The 16,452-nt window shown below is 44.1% G+C and overlaps 1 protein-coding gene across 1 annotated transcript; it reads left to right on the top strand.

Annotated features, from left to right (window-relative positions):
- Positions 1 to 1,832: 1,832 nt before the first annotated feature.
- Positions 1,833 to 14,937, top strand: TMEM129 (transmembrane protein 129, E3 ubiquitin ligase; the record flags this gene model as incomplete). The annotated part of the gene is made up of 4 exons (XM_082482880.1): positions 1,833 to 2,037; positions 2,655 to 3,129; positions 5,541 to 5,700; positions 14,582 to 14,937. 4 exons carry the CDS (start codon positions 1,833 to 1,835, stop codon positions 14,828 to 14,830), a joined length of 1,089 nt encoding a protein of 362 aa, XP_082339006.1. The 3' UTR covers positions 14,831 to 14,937.
- Between the last annotated feature and the right edge of the window lie 1,515 nt (positions 14,938 to 16,452).

Raw genomic sequence — 16,452 nt, 5'->3', positions numbered from 1 at the left:
TTTAGAAAAGCAAATTCTCAATACCCAAAATCCCTTTTAGTGATGGAAGGAGTGAAGTAAGAGGGCAGGGACAAAGCACTGCAAGCCCAGATGGATTGTCACAGACCCACAGACCTCCTGGGCATCGGCCCCTCTGCCCTGTTGCTTCGTGGCCAGGGGAGGGCCAGGCAGGCGCTTGCCCATTACCACTGGTCCCTGCTACACGCACATTTCCATGCAAAGCAAAACTGGGAAAGAATTTGAGATGTAGGCTCCAGTGTTCTCCTTGTAGGCGCCTGCTATAGAGGATTTGGGACTGAGGCCTATGCTGGGCCTGGCTTTGTAACAGATGTCAATATAAGTAAATCTGGAGTGTCCCCTGAGACTCAGTCCTGTGGTGAGTTTATGAAATACTGTTGATACTGTTAGGAGTCTGTAAAGGAAATGAAAGCTGCTGATGTGGAAATTAGTGCAGGATCAGCTCAGAAGCTGGAAAGCTTTTGGAAGAAGAGGGTCCACGTTTAAATTTTGGTTCCATTCAGAGCTCCATGTTGATAAATTAATCCATGTGAACTTCCATCACCTTCAGGACTTTTGCACAACTTTCCCATGTAGCTGTTAACAGCATTTTGCCTCTCTTTCCCCCTCACAACATAAACCCATCGGTCCCCTGTAGCCTCGAGTACATCCACAGCCTCTCAGTTACCTGCTTCAACAATCTTCTGAATAAAACCACAGAAAGAAAACTTGCTGCCTTACAACCTGATTTTTATTATTTAAGTTCAGAGTCCATTCTGCAAATTAAAGCAGTCCTTACAGTTGAGGCATTAGACAGCAACAATGAAATGATTGTTAAAAGAATAAACTTGCAAACAGTGATGTCTTTTAGAATGCAATATGATGCCCGTAATCCAAGCGTAATTTTACTGATGCCTCTGTCTTATTCAAGAGTCACTAAACCACCATGAATTCTCGATCTCCATCAACAACAGTAACACATCGGCCATCTGCCAGCGTAAGATTTCACATTCCAGGGGTGGCATTTCCTATTTACTTAGCTCCCTGACGGTAGTAGCATGCAACATTGGATGTTGCTTTCTGTGCCGTGCTTCTCCAATTATGCAATTTCCCCTTTCTCTAAAAGAGACAAATACTGCAGTTTACGGTTTATTACAGGGTGCAAGCAGGGGTTTTGTTGCATTCTAAGAGAAACAGCGATTCTTGTGCCAGTTATTATTTGCATTTCAGTGGTAACCAAAGATCCCAGTCAGGCCTCTCCTGTTACTGTGTTTGAGAGCATACAAAGATATTGTAAAATCTGACTCACTTTAAGGCCTTTTAAGACCTTATGTCCCTGGCTTGATTGTTCTTTGAAGAAAATACTACGTAGAATACACCAGAAAAAAAAAAAAAAGTTTTTTCAGATCCTGAAGTAAGACAGGCCATTTGCCTGCTTCAGAAGGATGCTGCCCCCACCCAGCAGAGCTCTGTTAAGTTCAGAACCGAATTAGTTTCCTTCGCCAGGCCCGTGAACACAACCTTAGAAGCTTATAAAGCCGGAAGCCACGGGGAGAGTGGGCTACTGGGAGATGCGAGCCCTGGAGAGCCAGGGGCGGAGCGAGATGGTCGGTAGCCAGCTGGAGCGGGGCGGTGGCCACGGGGGAGGCGGGGATGGCGGGGCTCCACCAGCGGCAGGTCCCCGCCTTGCACCGACATCCGCCGCGCCGCCACCGGCTCCGCCCCGGCGGAACCGCCCGCCCGGCAGCGCCCCGGCCGGGAACTACCGCTCCCAGGGAGCCGCGGGTCGGGTCGGGTCGGGCCGTGGCGGGCCGCGGCGGGAGCGGGGCCGTAGCATGGAGAGCCCGGCGGTGACTTTCACGCTGGCTTACCTGGTGTTCGCCGTCTGCTTCGTCTTCCCGCCCGACGAGGTGCGCTCGGCGGGGCTGACGGTGCAGAGCCTGCTGGCCGCCTGGCTGGGCAGCGAGGACGCGGCCTTCGTGCAGTACCACCTGCGGCGCAGCACCGGCACGCTGCTGGCACACTCCCTCCTGCCCCTGGGTGAGCCCCGGCCGGCGGCGGGGCGGGAGGGCCTCGGGAAGGGGTAGGGGGGTCCCCACGGGCGAGTCACCCCGCTGGGGCTGGGGAGGGCAGCCTTCAGCCTGGCGGGTGTGAAAGGCCAAGGCCGCTGCCGGAGTGACCCTCGGGCGGGGGGGAGCAAGGTTCATCACCCGTGTCGGCGGGTCGGGTGAATCAGGTTACGTGGTACATCTTGGAAATTATTTTTGGGATCGCCCGAGTTTCTTTGTAGTGTACGCCCTGAGCTTTGTAACTAGTTGGCTGTATCGGAGTACACGCGATTACACAGGAATAACATTTTATTTAACCAGCGAATTCCAATCAGCTTCCTTTAGCCATACAATTCTGCTAAAAGTGTTGTCTTACAAGTAACTTTGTTTAACTTGCAAATTCACATCAGCTTCATTTAGTTACATAGTTCTGGTAAAAATCAGTGACAGATAAGAATTTACCTCAGATTGCTTAGGACAAGGTACTTCATCCAGAAGTACAATAGCTCTCCAGGAGGCAAGCTCGCTGGTTAGATAACTATAGAGTCAGGGGTATGTGTTTAAGCATGTACTTAATTGCTTTCTGAAAGTAAGTCTTTTTCTTTGCAGGTTATTACCTTGGTATGTGCTTTGCTGCACCTGAAAAACATCTTTGTTTTTTCTACCTGGCTTCAAAAGGATGGAAAACTTTCTTCTTCTTCGCTGTTCTCTTTCCAGCGGTCACCAGTGCCCTGGCATATTACTGGTCACGGAAAGGTTGGAATAATCATCCATTAGCCCGAACACTTGCTCTTCATGCTCTCCCACAGTCGGGTTGGAGGGCAGTAGCTTCTTCCATCAATACAGAATTTAGGAGAATCGACAAATTTGCTACCGGAGCCCCAGGAGCGAGGGTGATTGTTACGGACACGTGGGTTATTAAAGTGACCACTTACTGTTTACACGTTGCCCAGCAGCAGGACATTCATTTGACGGTGACAGACTCCAGACAGCATGAACTCACCCCAGACTCAAATATGCCTGTGCAGTTCCTCACCATCCGTGTGGCCAGTATTAATCCCTACGTGAAGGCATTTGATATCCGGTAAAACAACTACCCTGTTATGTAATATGCATATATGCTCTTTGATGGTGCTAATGTGGGGTGCTTTTCTGGCAGATCTGAAGAGTCCTTGGGTCTCATCCCTTCATTTTTGCTCCCTGCCTGGTGTTCAGAGATGCTGTATGCATGGTTCTGCCATGCAGTGTAGTGAAGAAAGATTGTTCAGAAAGATTCATATGCCTACGGTATTGAATGTACAATGGTTAAACAGAGGCACTGCCCAGTTTGATCCATTCTTAGGAAGAGGATTGTGCTGGACGCAGGAAGAAGTAACTGGAAAAACTTAGGTGAAAGATAGAGAACAGGAATGAAAGGGAGAATCTTTGGTCCTCCAAATTTTGGGGGAGGAGAGGGAAATAGTTATTTTTATAAAACTGCCTGTTGTTCAGCTATGACTTTTTTTGCCGCCTTCTGCTCAAAGCTCATAATTTTGCCACTGCTCAGAAGAGTTCTTGCTAAGCAACTGCAAGCTAACTGCCCTTAAAGCAAGGAAATAATTTTGGTCCACTTCTGGTTTATATATTTTTGTAGCAGTAAATCATAGCAAACGTGCTGTGTGAACTGTTAGGGCTTGTTTTCCAAGGGCCCATGCTATTTTTTTCAGCAGTCTCTCTGTATAGCTAGGCAAAAGTACAAGTTCTGCAGAAACCTGCAGCACTGGTGCTCCAGTCTTTGTTGGGGTGTCATTAGAAGGAGTAAACAAAACCATGCTAGTGCTCCTAAAACTATATATTTGAAAAGCATTTGGGTATCTGTTTGCTGTAAATTTGTATGTCAGCAGCAATTTTTTACTAGATAATTAAAAGCGGGTGGATCACTAGACTTCTGGGTGAGCAGAGGGGTCCTGGCAAGCATAGAAGGCATAGAGGTGATTGTGTTAGACATCCAGGTGAACAGATCTCAGAATGACAGGTTAGTTAAGGTGAGCATGACAATCCTAAGAAAAGAGGAGACTTTTATAGACCTGTGAGAGTGGTGACCAAATAAGTATTAAACAACTAATGATTTTCTTTCATAAGTGCTTCAGTGGCAGAGTGATAAAACTACATCCCCAGCTGAGAAAATCATGGCTTCTTTGGCAATTCCTTTTATGGAAAAAACAATCCAACCCCCAAAATTTTATTTTGTGACTAAGCAGAACAGCACTGAGAAGAGTGTTTAAAAGTTCTTCTAATAAGATGTGTCAGGAATAGCAAATATATGCTAAAATGCAGCCATGCAGGATTTAAGAAAAGTACCATAGGATAAAATTCCCCCATTAAGGATATAGGATCATTGTGTATATCCAGAATCAGAATTAGATACAGTGGGATGTTTCTGGAAGAAAAATGCTTCTGTGTAGGCAGGCCACGTTTGCCTGTGTGTTCAGGGTGAGTTTTTCCTCTGGATACAAATGTCGCTGTTATTTGCACAGATTGTATCTGTTAACAAACAACATTATCCTATAATAGTTTAAACAATGGAGGCCACTGGGAGCTAAAGCCAAGCTAACGTTTCATTGTACTGGGCTCTGGGAAGTCAGCAAGTGGTAGGAAAAATGAGGAATTTCAGGGCGATGTTCCCAGGGCTTCTCCGTGAAAGCTATTTAATGAGTGGAAACATCAAGCTGGGGAGTTCTGAATCTGCAGTTCAGAACTGTTGTATTAAAAAGGGGTAACAACAGTAATGTGTCACTACAGGATCTGTACAAGGTCTCATGTGCCACTTGAGGTTTGCGTGCCTGACAGAGACACTTACTTTAGCAGAAGCAATTTAGTATGAAATGCAGCTTGTTAGAGCCTTAAACCAAAGTGTAAGTCACATTCAGCAGCTGTTTGTAACCTTTGTGAAATTTCATGTTTTATCTAAAATTGTATCATAAAATCACAGAAACTGATACTGATTGACATTCTTCTGATACTTACATGTACTATATAACCATGTGATATATGCCACATGATACAACTCTAATTTCTGTCCTCAGGAGTTGATAAACTAGAATTTGGATATGGTATAAGTAAATCGGCATTAAAAAGGTAGACAAATTGCACATGCAGTACTTCAGAGTTAATGCGTGATTTATGTACCTGTATTGCTTTTTTTTATGCTGATTACTTCAAAAGCCTTTTTTTTTGTGTGTGTGATATTTTAGCTACTCTCTGGCATTTCCTGTCAGCAGTCTGACACACAAATGGAGGACAATATGTTCTGTTGTCTAAGTTGTGTCAAAAACAACGACAACTAAGCAGTGAAAGAAACCAAAATGCTCACTGTGTATTTATTCTGGCTAGTATGTACCAACCCAAGTAACTTTTCTGTGGATTCACTTCTCTGATGTTAATCTCTGCGATGTACTATCAAGGTATTTGAATGGATAATCAAGGTAATATTTTGTTCCGTTTTTTCTTCTTCAGGTTGAACTCCGCAGAATACGGGGAGCTCCGAGAAAAGCTCCGTGCTCCCATCAGCAATGCAGCTAATGTTGTGATCCATCAAAGCCTTAGTGATTTATTTCTAGAGACCTTTACATCTCTAGTGGAAATTAACCAGACATATCCTGTTCCAAGGACTCAGGTGAGCCTTTCTATCTGCTGTAATATTTATACTTTTCAATATAGGTGAGCCTGTGATTACTGTGTAATTGATAACTGTTTACTTAGGGCTGTTGCAGGTGAATTATTAAGAGAAGTCATTGTGGGGTTAACCAAAAGGTTTTATTAAACACTGATTAAATAATGAATGATGATTAAATGATAATTATTAAATGATTATTATTAAACAGTAATTCAACAGTATTAAATGGTAATTAGATGGTCATTACATAGTAATTAATAGTAATAGTAATAAATAATAGCAATTAGTAATTAATAAACACTCTACTGCTTACTGCGCTTCTAATGATTAATCAAGTTTGTATACAGTATGCTTCAGATCTAATATAAAATCTCACTTACCTCGCTGTAGAAACCAGATGCCAGGTAAGGGATCTCTCCACCTTGAGAGGCATCCTGCCTAAGGGGAGATGACCACTGTGCAGCCCTCTGCTGTGCAGGATTGCTCGGTGGGCTTGGGGAGGGGGTGGGGCTACAGATATTTATAGCGTAAAGTGAGTGACTTGGTGTCAAACTCCCCTTTGTTGAGGGTGTGCAGCTGTAGCAGTTTCAGTTTTGTCTAGTTCCAGTTCAGGCTGCCACCGTAACTTCCTTATAAGACATGCCCTAGATTCCTTAGTTCCTGAGAAGATATGGCCTAGCACAGTTTCTCAAGGTCCACACAGCAGGCCTGTCTTTAGTCAGACCTCCTCTTCTGTGATGCCTGAACCATGATGCCGTTCACTCAGGGTGGGTGCAGCCGTCATGCTGTGACTACAGTCAATTCACTTTACTGCACAGGGTGGTGGTACGGTCGCCTCTTGCTCTGTGCTATAAACACCCGGCAGTAATAGCATCATGTTGTCTACTGGAGGATTAAGCAATGAGTACAAAATTGAAAAGACTAATTATAAGATAGTTCCACACAATCAGTAGCAAGATAGTCTTGTATGTTTTACAATGAGATATACTGATCAGGCCAAAAACCAGACTTGAATATATAAAAAGACAATAATAGCAATGCAAACTACCAGAAGGGCAAACGTTATTACTACAGGATGTAACATGGCGTTAACCAATTATGTGAACTGTTGGCAGAGGAAGCTAAAAAGAAAGAATGAGTAATATTTCAGGAGCTGCTTTTAAAAGGTCATCAAGATGAATTATATAAATCTGACCTGACATTTGTCAAGGGAGGTCATCTTTTCATGGTGGACTTAACTGTTAGATGTGAGAGTAAACTGTATTGGGTTTGCATGGCAAGGTTTTGGCAGCGGGGGGGCTACAGGGGTGGCTTCTGTGAGAAGCTGCTAGAAGCTTCCCCTATGTCTGATAGAGGTAGTGCCAGCCAGCTGAGCCCATCTGCAACAGCGGTAGTGCCTCTGTCATAACGTATTTAAGGAGGGGAAAAAAAATCCTGTGCAGCAGCAGCTGGAGAGAGGAGTAAGAATATGTGAGAGAAACAACTCTGCAGACATGGAGGTCAGTGAAGAAGGAGGGGGCAGAGATGCTTCAGGAGCTGGAGCAAAGATTCCCCTGCAACTTGTGGTGAAGACCATGGTGAGGCAGGCTGCCTCCCTGCAGCCCATGGAGGTCCACAGTGGAGCAGATATCCACCTACAGCCCGTACAGGACCCCACACCAGAGCAGGTAGATACCCGAAGGAGGCTGTGACCCCATGGGAAGCTGGAGCAGGCTCCTGGCAGGAACTGTGGCCCCAAGGAGAGAGGAGCCCATGTTGGAGCAGAGTTGCTGGCAGGACTTGTGACCCCCTGGGGGACCCACACTGGAGAAGTCTGTTCCTGAAGGACTGCATCCTGTGGAAGGGATCCACGCGGGAGCTGTTTGTGAAGAACTGCAGCCTATGGGAAGGACCCACACTGGAACAGTTTGTGGAGAACTGTCTCGCATGGGAGGGACCTCATGCTGGAGCAGGGGAAGACTGTGAGGAGTCCTCTGCCTGAGGAGGAATGCGCAGCAGAAACAACGTGTAACGAACTGACCACATCCCCTATTCCCTGTGCCTCTGCACCACTCAGCAGGAGGAGGTAGAGAATTTGGGAGTAAAGTTAAGCCTGGGAAGAAGGGAGGGCTGGGGTGAAGGTGTTTTAAAGATTTGGCTTTATTTCTCATTATCCTATTCTGATTTGATTATTAATAATTTAAATTGAACTTTTTTTCCCCAAGTCAAATCTGTTTGGCCCGTGACGTAATTGGTGAGTGGTCTGTCCCTGTCCTTATTTTGACCCATGAGCTTTTTGTCGTATTTTTCTCTCCCCTGTCCAGCTGAGGAAGGGGAGTGATAGAGTGGCTTTGGTGGGCACCTAGTGTCCAACTAGGTTCAACCCACCACATAAATCATCGTCACTTGCTGATGCAGTGGCTGAGAAAGTTAGAAGATACCAATATCTTAAGGAGCAAGTCCAGAGGGTGACAAATGGCGCTAATATAAAATTAATTGGATTTCCTGGATGGTCGCATCCAGAGAATAGTGGTCAATGGTTCAATGTCCGGATGGAGATCAGTGGTGAGTGGTGTTCCTCAGGGGTCTGTAATTAGGACCAGTACTGTTTAATATCTTCATCAATGACAGAGACAGTGGGATCGAGTACATTCTCAGCAAGTTTGCCCAGGACACCAAGCTGAGCGGTAGGGTTGACGCACTGGAGAGACAGGATGCTGGGCCTGGACAAGCTTGAGAAGTGGGCACATGTGACTGCCATGAGGTTCAACAAGGCCAAGTGCAAGGTCCTGCAGCTGGGTTGGGTCAGCCCCCCATATAAATACAGGCTGGGGGATGAAGGGATTGAGAGCAGTCCTGCCAAGAAGAAGGACTTGGGGTACTGGTGGATGAAAAGCCGGACATGACCCGGCAACCTGCGCTCGCAGCTCAGAAGGGCAACCATATCCTGGGCTGCATCAAGAGTGGTCAGCAGGTCAATGGAGACGATTCTGCCCCTCTATTGAGCTCTTGTGAGACCCCGCCTGGAGTACTGCGTCCAGCTTTGGAGCCCTCAGCACAGGAAAGACATGGACCTGTTGGAGTGGGTCCAGAGGAAGGCCACAAGAATGATCAGAGGGCTGGAGCACCTCTCCTATAAGGACAGGCTGAGAGAGTTGGGATTGTTCAGCCTGGAGAAGAGAAGGCTCCAGGGGGACCTTATTGCAGCCTTTCAATACTTAAAGGGGGCTTATAAGAAAGATGGGGACAGACTTTTTAGCAGGGCCTGTAGCAATAGGGCAAGGGGTAATGGTTTTAAACTGGAAGAGGGTAGATTTAGACTAGATATAAGGAAGAAATTTTTTACAATGGGGGTGGTGAAGCACCAGAACAGGTTGCCCAGAGAGGTGGTAAGTGCCCCATCCCTGGAAACATTAAAGATCAAGTTGGACGGGGTTCTAAGCAACCTGATCTAGTTGAAGATGTCCCCGCTCATTGCAGGGGGGATTGGAGTAGATGACCTTTAAAGGTCCTTTCCAACCCAAACCATTCTGTGATTTGTATAGGTGCACAAGGGTAGTGGTATGAGGGCAATTATGGACTACTAGCAGAATTTGGACTCTGAAGTTTCCGGCAAGAGAAGGTTGCTCATTGTCATTTGAAGCAGGCTTTATTTACATCTGTGGACATTGTACATATATTTGCAAGCCAAGCAAGAGCTATTGTAAAATCTTAATTGGCTGCAAATAAACTGTTTTGTTTGGTTGGTTGGTTTTTTTCCCCTAAGGCAGGGGCTGGGCCCCAATGAGGAGTGAAGGAGAGAGGTGGGAGGCAACTGACAGTAGGTAGGGATGAAAAGGGACTCATTATCATAATGTGTCATAGCTAGGATATATCTAACTAGTGCTAATATGATATTTAGCTCCATTGAGCTATAGTGGGTGAATGCTTATAGCCCTGAGGAAGGCTAATAAAAATAAATTTTCTTTTATCCTTCTCCTGCAGTGACACCCTAAAAAATCATATCTCTTAGATCAAGTACCACTATCCAGGGATGAGCAGCAGCCTGGAGGGTGGTGGTTAACATAGCAACGTTCAAGGATGGTGACCGTAAAAGGGGCAGTGTTTGCAGTTAACTTCCTATAGTCTATGGTTAAGCGCCACCTCCCGACTGTTTTTTTAACTGGCCATACTGGGGAATTGTATGGGGGGTGCGTTCAGGAGATAATGTGTCTTTTTTTCTTGGTCACCTATGACCTCCTCTGCAGTATCCGTCTGGGCATCAGCTGAGCTAGGATATTGAGGGAAGTTAATTATTTTTGAGTCAAGCAGCATGGGTGCAGCTCACAGTAAGTTCACCGACACCCACGGGTAGCTGCTAATTTTCGCTCACCTAACCAAGGACACTCTGGGCAGCCAAAAGACCAAACACTACTGTCAGGCAATTTCCATCAAAGCCTAACATATTTTATTTCCCTGAAACTACTGCTAATTGGTGCCTTGATAGCCTTTTCTGCCCTGGCAATAACAAGTTTACGTGAGCTATGGGGCATGTTTTACTTTTGCAGGCAAATCTTGTTATTTTTAACCCTCCATTGACTGGGCTTAACATAAGTTATTTGGGCATCCAAACTTGAGATTATTGAAATTTGAGATTCTGTGTCACTTAAGAAATTTACTAGCTGTCTTTGGGGGCCAATTGGGACATAAATGTGAAGGCTGTCTGTGTTATCCCATTGATTAAGTTTCAGTCCTCCAGACAGGCAGTCCAAGTTGCCATCCAAGACTTACTCTTTTTTTTACTTTAAGGTTTGCAATTCCTCCCTAAGAGGTCTAAAAGTGTTATTCACAGGGCCTTTGGGGGCAGACAGCTGTTTGACTTGTTCCAGATTCCTTAATACCCCTTGTTTTTGGAAAGCCTTGATCAGACTGAGTGTAGTCCTCATCGGTTGGTCCTGTATGGCTACCTGAGGTATGCCTAGTGCTAAGACTTTTCTCCATAGTTCATTATGGCTTTTTGGGGTGCCCACTACCTCACCAGGGGTTTTATGAGGTCAGGAAAGGTGTCAGGAGTTTTGGGAAGTCTGTTTTACTTGCCAGAGCTGTCTGCTTCAGCTTGGGATTGCCCAGTTGCTGTTGGTTTGTCCCACCCCATCTCTCGGCCGTGACTGACAACGCTGTGCAACAGTTCTGCCCATGTGGGGATGGTTCAGAGGCAGAGTTGGCTGTCCTCACCCTCCTGAGTGTTATGGTCTATATTTTGTCCTATTTCGTCCCTTTTAGCAATGAGGTATGGTTTTAAGATAGCAGGGGCTCCCCCTATCAGTGGTTTCATGGCTTGAGGGTCTACAGGGGCAGTGGTAGGGTAATTACCATGTGCAACCCTGTCATTTATAGCCTGAAGGCAGGCTGCTTTTGGATCACTTAATGATCTTATAGGTATAGCAGTGGGCTCCCCTCCATCCCAAGGATCTATACCCACTATGCCACTCGTCGCATGATAGTGTGGCTCAGTGTTAGGTTCTGGTCCCTTGTTCAAGAACGCTCCTGGTCCCCAAAAGCAATCAGCTTCACCTTGATCTAACATAATACAGTCTCCTTCAGTTAAGGAGACACTCCACAGATACTCAGTCTCGCTCTCACCAGGCTTCCACTCATATTTTTCTTGCAGATTGGCCAGCTGAAGGCAGTTCTATAGAATGGTCCTTGTAGCGTTTCTCTGGTTGCCCCCTTGGAGTCCAGCAGATGCCTTAGTTTTAATATTAGGGGCTACCTTAAAAATTCACTCTTCTCACTAAGTTCTTGGTTGGGGTCCTCCCAAATATCTCCATCCCAGTCTTCCAGGGATATGATTAGTTTACAGATTTTTACAGGATCGGGGGGGTTCGGGGCCCAAGTAATTGTCTACCCTCCTTCTCTACCCTCCTTCATTTTTCTTTTTCCTCCCCCACCTGTTTCAGCAATCAGTCTCCTTGCAGAGATAAGAGCATTTCTCATCACTTTCTTTGTTACACCTCTTCTTGTAACATTTGCATTTCCCTTTCCTTGTATTCCTCATAGTGACAGGCTGCTTCCAAACGTGTTCCCAACATTTTGCATATTATTTTCTTTTCTTTACTGTCTTTCACATTCCCTCTTGTGAGGTGTAACTGTTCCTCTATCTTATTCCAATTATCCCAATTTTCACGTGCCAAATCTGAAAATTTCAGTGAAGGGTTAACTCCATGCCTTTTGTAAGTGACCAGCAATTGAACTCACCATCCTGCTAACTGTGCCAATTTTAGTTTCATGTGAATTACTAAGAAAAGTTGTGGTGTTAATCAAGGTTTAATAAAACCTTCTGGTTAAACAATAATTATTAAATAATTATTATTAAATGGTAATTAAACAGTAATCAAACAGTAGTTAAATGGCAGTCAAACACTCTACTACATACTGCACTTCAAATAATTAGGCCAATTGGTAAGCAGTATGCTTTAGATCTAGTATAAAATGTTGCTTACCTCGCTGCAGATAACATGCTGGGTATGGGATCTCTCGACCTTGAGGAGTAACCTTGAGAGGGATCCTACCCAAGAGGTGATCACTGCCATGCAGCCCACTGCCCTGCAGGAGAGCTTGGGGGAGGGGGGTGGAGGTAGGGGTGGTGGTGTTACAGATACTTATAGTGTAAAGTGAGTGACTCCTCGTCAAACTCCCCTTTGGTGAGGGTGTGCAGCTGTAGCAGTATTAGTTTTGTCTTGTTCCAGCTCAGGCTGCCACCGTAACCTCCTGATAAGACATAGCCTAAATTCCTTACCTTCCTGAGAAGATATGGCTGAGCACAGCTTCTCAAGGTCTGCACAGCAGGGCTGTCTTTGGTCAGGCCTCCTTGTCGGTGGTGCCCAAACCATGATGCTGTTCACTCAGGGTGGTGGGTGCAGCTGTCATGAGACTTCACCTTCCATTTCACTAAATATGTAATAAATGTAGTTCTGGCTGCTGCTACTTTTCCTTCTGTGAGGAGACGAACTGTATTGTGAGCATTATGTTTTTGAGACATGAGAAATAGCATAGTGGAAGAAAGTCCCCTAAAATAATTTCTATAAAAATTATGCTTGAAAATATTTGGAAATTATGAGGTTATGTTTCCAGAGTTTCTGGGAAGCTAGAATCACAGCTGTTATTACTGTTCTTTAGGCAGTTTGCACCATTGCATCTTGCTTTTCTAGACAGCCAGGTTTTGCTGGATCTTCTGCTGAAAACAGTTAATGATTCTTAATTAGGGCTTGCTTTAATTGTAAGTACCGCCCCTGGAGTCCTTCCTTCAGTAATATTCACAGAGACCTGATCATTATTATACTTGTGCTGCAATCATTAGGTGTGACTAGAACACTGTTCAATGTACCAGAGGTAACTAATTAAACTAGTCCTGGTGACCTTGCAGTGAGTCTGTGTCAGACGTTCCAGCTAATGAGTGAGTACTTGGTATCTTTGGTAGTGCCATGCAGCTTATATGGTGTCTTCACTGTATGGTTACATGAACTAGCTAAAATAAAACTGGATCAGATAAGTCTGCACATAATGGGATTGTGCGTTCTGATTTTAGTGCCAGCGTATAGTGAAAAGAGATGTTCAAAATAAAGAGAAGATACTATTCATTTGAGAGAGTTGCTTTCTTGCAGGGCTTTAATTTTGTGATGCATTTAAGTGTCAGCTGAACTACTGAATTTTGGTTTGACATTGAATGATAAATAACATCAGAAATTATGATATGAACATTAAAAATACAACATGGGGGTTTTCCCTATTCTGTAACTCCATGAAAAAGTTGTAAAAGTTAGTTAACCTTTCTGTGCTAGAGTTTTTCCAGCCTAAATACTAAGATAAGCCCTAATCTCACAAGTTAAAGCTGGTACAGTTTATGAAAGAAGCAGTCCTGCTTCCTGCACTCATCCCCCTGTTGACACAAGACTGTCTGCGGTGAACATGGGTGGGGGACATCATCAAGGTGAAAAGAGGCAGGGAAAGGTGAGTGATTTTCAACTGGATCCACTCCACAGTCAAGCTGCCAGTGTAGTTGAAGAGACACTTGGGCTGACAAGGGAAGAGACGCTGGAGGTTGTAACTACAGACCATGCTTTTTGTGACCCCGATCGCAGTATGAATAGGATTCAGGTCTCCATGCCTGTTCAGTGTGCTATCTTTTGAACTTTGTCAAGTTCTTGGAGAGCTTTGGCTGGAAGACGTGGGAAATGCTAATTATTGTTTATTAATTGTAAAACACTTCATAGCAAGATGATATCCATATATGCAACTGCAAGTTCATATGGCATAATTAACGGTGGAGAAATATCAATTATTCCAATATTATCCAAGAAAAATGAAGTAAATTTCTGGTCCTTCAAGATGAGTGCCCATTGTGTTCAGTAGAGCCCCAATTTCCTCTGTTATTTATGTCTCTTACTTACAAAGATGGAAGATAGGAACAGCCATTTGCTGTAATTACTCGTAAGAACTGTTTGCTTTATTTATGTTCCTTCCTTTATATTGGTATGTTTTTTGAAAAATAGTATGTCTGAATGGTAAAGATGGCTGCTTGCTTACCTTGCTCTGGCTGCTGTGCTCTGGAAGCAGGTGGAGCTCTTCAGAGAGAGACAGAACATTTCAGTCATTTTTGTTTAATCAGTCTCATGCAGCAGTTCTGGGTTTTCTGTTTAAAGAGATACTTTGCTGTCTTTCATTAGAGGGTGTTGTAATAAAACATGGCTCTGGAGATTGAAACCATTTGCTCTCTTCTCGTGGGGCAGTTCTGCCTTGAGGCTCTGCCCAACTCAGGTTCCTGCTATGCTTACGTGATGGTAATTTTCTAAAAGCCTTTGAAGAGCAATAACAGAAACAATTCTGTGCAGTTCATAATTTTGATGTTTTTCTCCTCCTTTAGGAGCTGGAGCCATGCATAGGGTGTATGCAGACTATTGCTAACATCAAGCTCATCAAGAACTGCCAGGAGCCAAATGAAGGGGAATGCCAGCAATGCTACTGTCGTCCCATGTGGTGCCTCACCTGCATGGGCAAATGGTTTGCCAGCCGACAGGATCAGCAGCACCCAGAGACATGGCTGTCAAGCCAAGTGCCTTGTCCAACTTGCCGAGCCAAATTTTGCATTTTAGATGTTTGCATAATACGATGAATAATACTTCGGTATGTTTTAACTTTTTAAATTGGAATGTATTTCATAATGGATTTGGTTAAAAGGCCTGTTTGATTTCTTTGAGATGTTACATTCTACAGGGGTGCAAAATCCAAAGCTTTCTTTTACAGTGTTGAAAACAGATGTAAATCTTTTCAGTTCCTCTCCGCTTTTACCAGTATCTTTGGTTTTTATTCACCAGATGTCAGTTTCTGGATCATTATTTTTTAAGACATATTTTGCTTTCTTATGTCTTGGGTGGAATAAGTGTATCCCTCTATATTTGCAGTACTATTCTCTTTTCAAGTTTTAATGTAGGTTAAATTCATTAAATTTTTCAATTTAACTTGGGGTTTGATTCTTTAGTAAAGGGCTAACTGAGAAAATTACATTGATTGGACTTCATTTATACTTTTGTTCTTCTTTAATGCATTTGTAAAGTTCTTACTAGTCTTTGCAAGTGTTTACCAAACAAGTAGACCAGTTGTGTTCCTTCTGCTGGTCCCCTCCACTTAGAAAAGGGATCAGTTTCTGTAGGCTAAGGAATTTAATCCCTGTAGGGACTCTTTATTCCATTAATCTGCCTTTAGCTTATTTTTTGATAGGTGTGTTTATTTCAGACAACGGAAGTATTCAGAAACATACCCCATTTACCTACACTGCTAATGCTATGCATCATTAAATCTGTTGGTTTCCAGGACCTACATTGCTTGGGGTTTCGGTGCTTTTTAGGTAATGGGGTTGTTTTTATACATTTGAAGGGAGTGCAGCAAACATATGAACTGTCTAAAAGCTCTGAAAGAATGCTCAGCTATTTCAAAGCCTGCGAGCTTTTTCTTTCCCCTGAGAGAGATGCCAGTATCACAAAGGTACAAATTGCCATGGTAGATGCCCCAAGAATGACCACCGTTAATGAAAGTTTTTCAGGCTTGCAATTCAAAGACTGATCATGAGCTGCACTTGCTGTTTTAATATTCATAGGGTACTGATGCACACTTCTTGATCTGATCTGTATCAGAATATTTTGTGTCTAATAAAATCAAAGCATTTTACAGACATTTAATAAAGCCCTACTCCTAGAGGTAAGGGTAGTGCTTGATGTTCTAGCTGTGCATCACACCCTTCAATGAATGATTATTTGGCATACAGCTTGATGGAAAGCCTCAAGCTGTTGGAGAATGTGGGTTTGAGTTCTTACATGGACCTGTGCACTTCCAAGACTGAGCTGCAGGTATTTGTGTGCTTGGGTGCATCTTAGAGGGGTATTAACCTCAAGCAGACAGGTGGGTCAAAGAGCCAGAGAATGGAAGATTTTAATGCTTCGGTCTAGGAGAATAAAAGCTGTAATACTTCCCACCTGTATAATCAGAAGGATCTTATCAGTAATTCACTTGCGTAGCTGCTATGCCAATGGTTAACTGAAAACGTCTTGATTACCATGATAGGCAGAACTGCTTTGTGCAGGAATAGGTGTCAGGATGTTAAAAACGGTACAAGTATTGGAATCACAACCATGAAAGATTTCACTAGCCTCTGCTTAGCTACCAGTTGCATGGCCAATGCACTGAACTGCAGTTAGAGCCTGCCAGCCAGGAAATGTTTACAAATGTCGCTGCAAGCCG

Source organism: Vanellus vanellus (assembly GCF_965231255.1).
Source record: "Vanellus vanellus genome assembly, chromosome: 4".
Classification (NCBI taxonomy): Eukaryota; Metazoa; Chordata; class Aves; order Charadriiformes; family Charadriidae; genus Vanellus; species Vanellus vanellus.
Note: the sequence above shows the minus strand (reverse complement) of the source record. Positions and strands in the feature narration are given on the sequence as shown.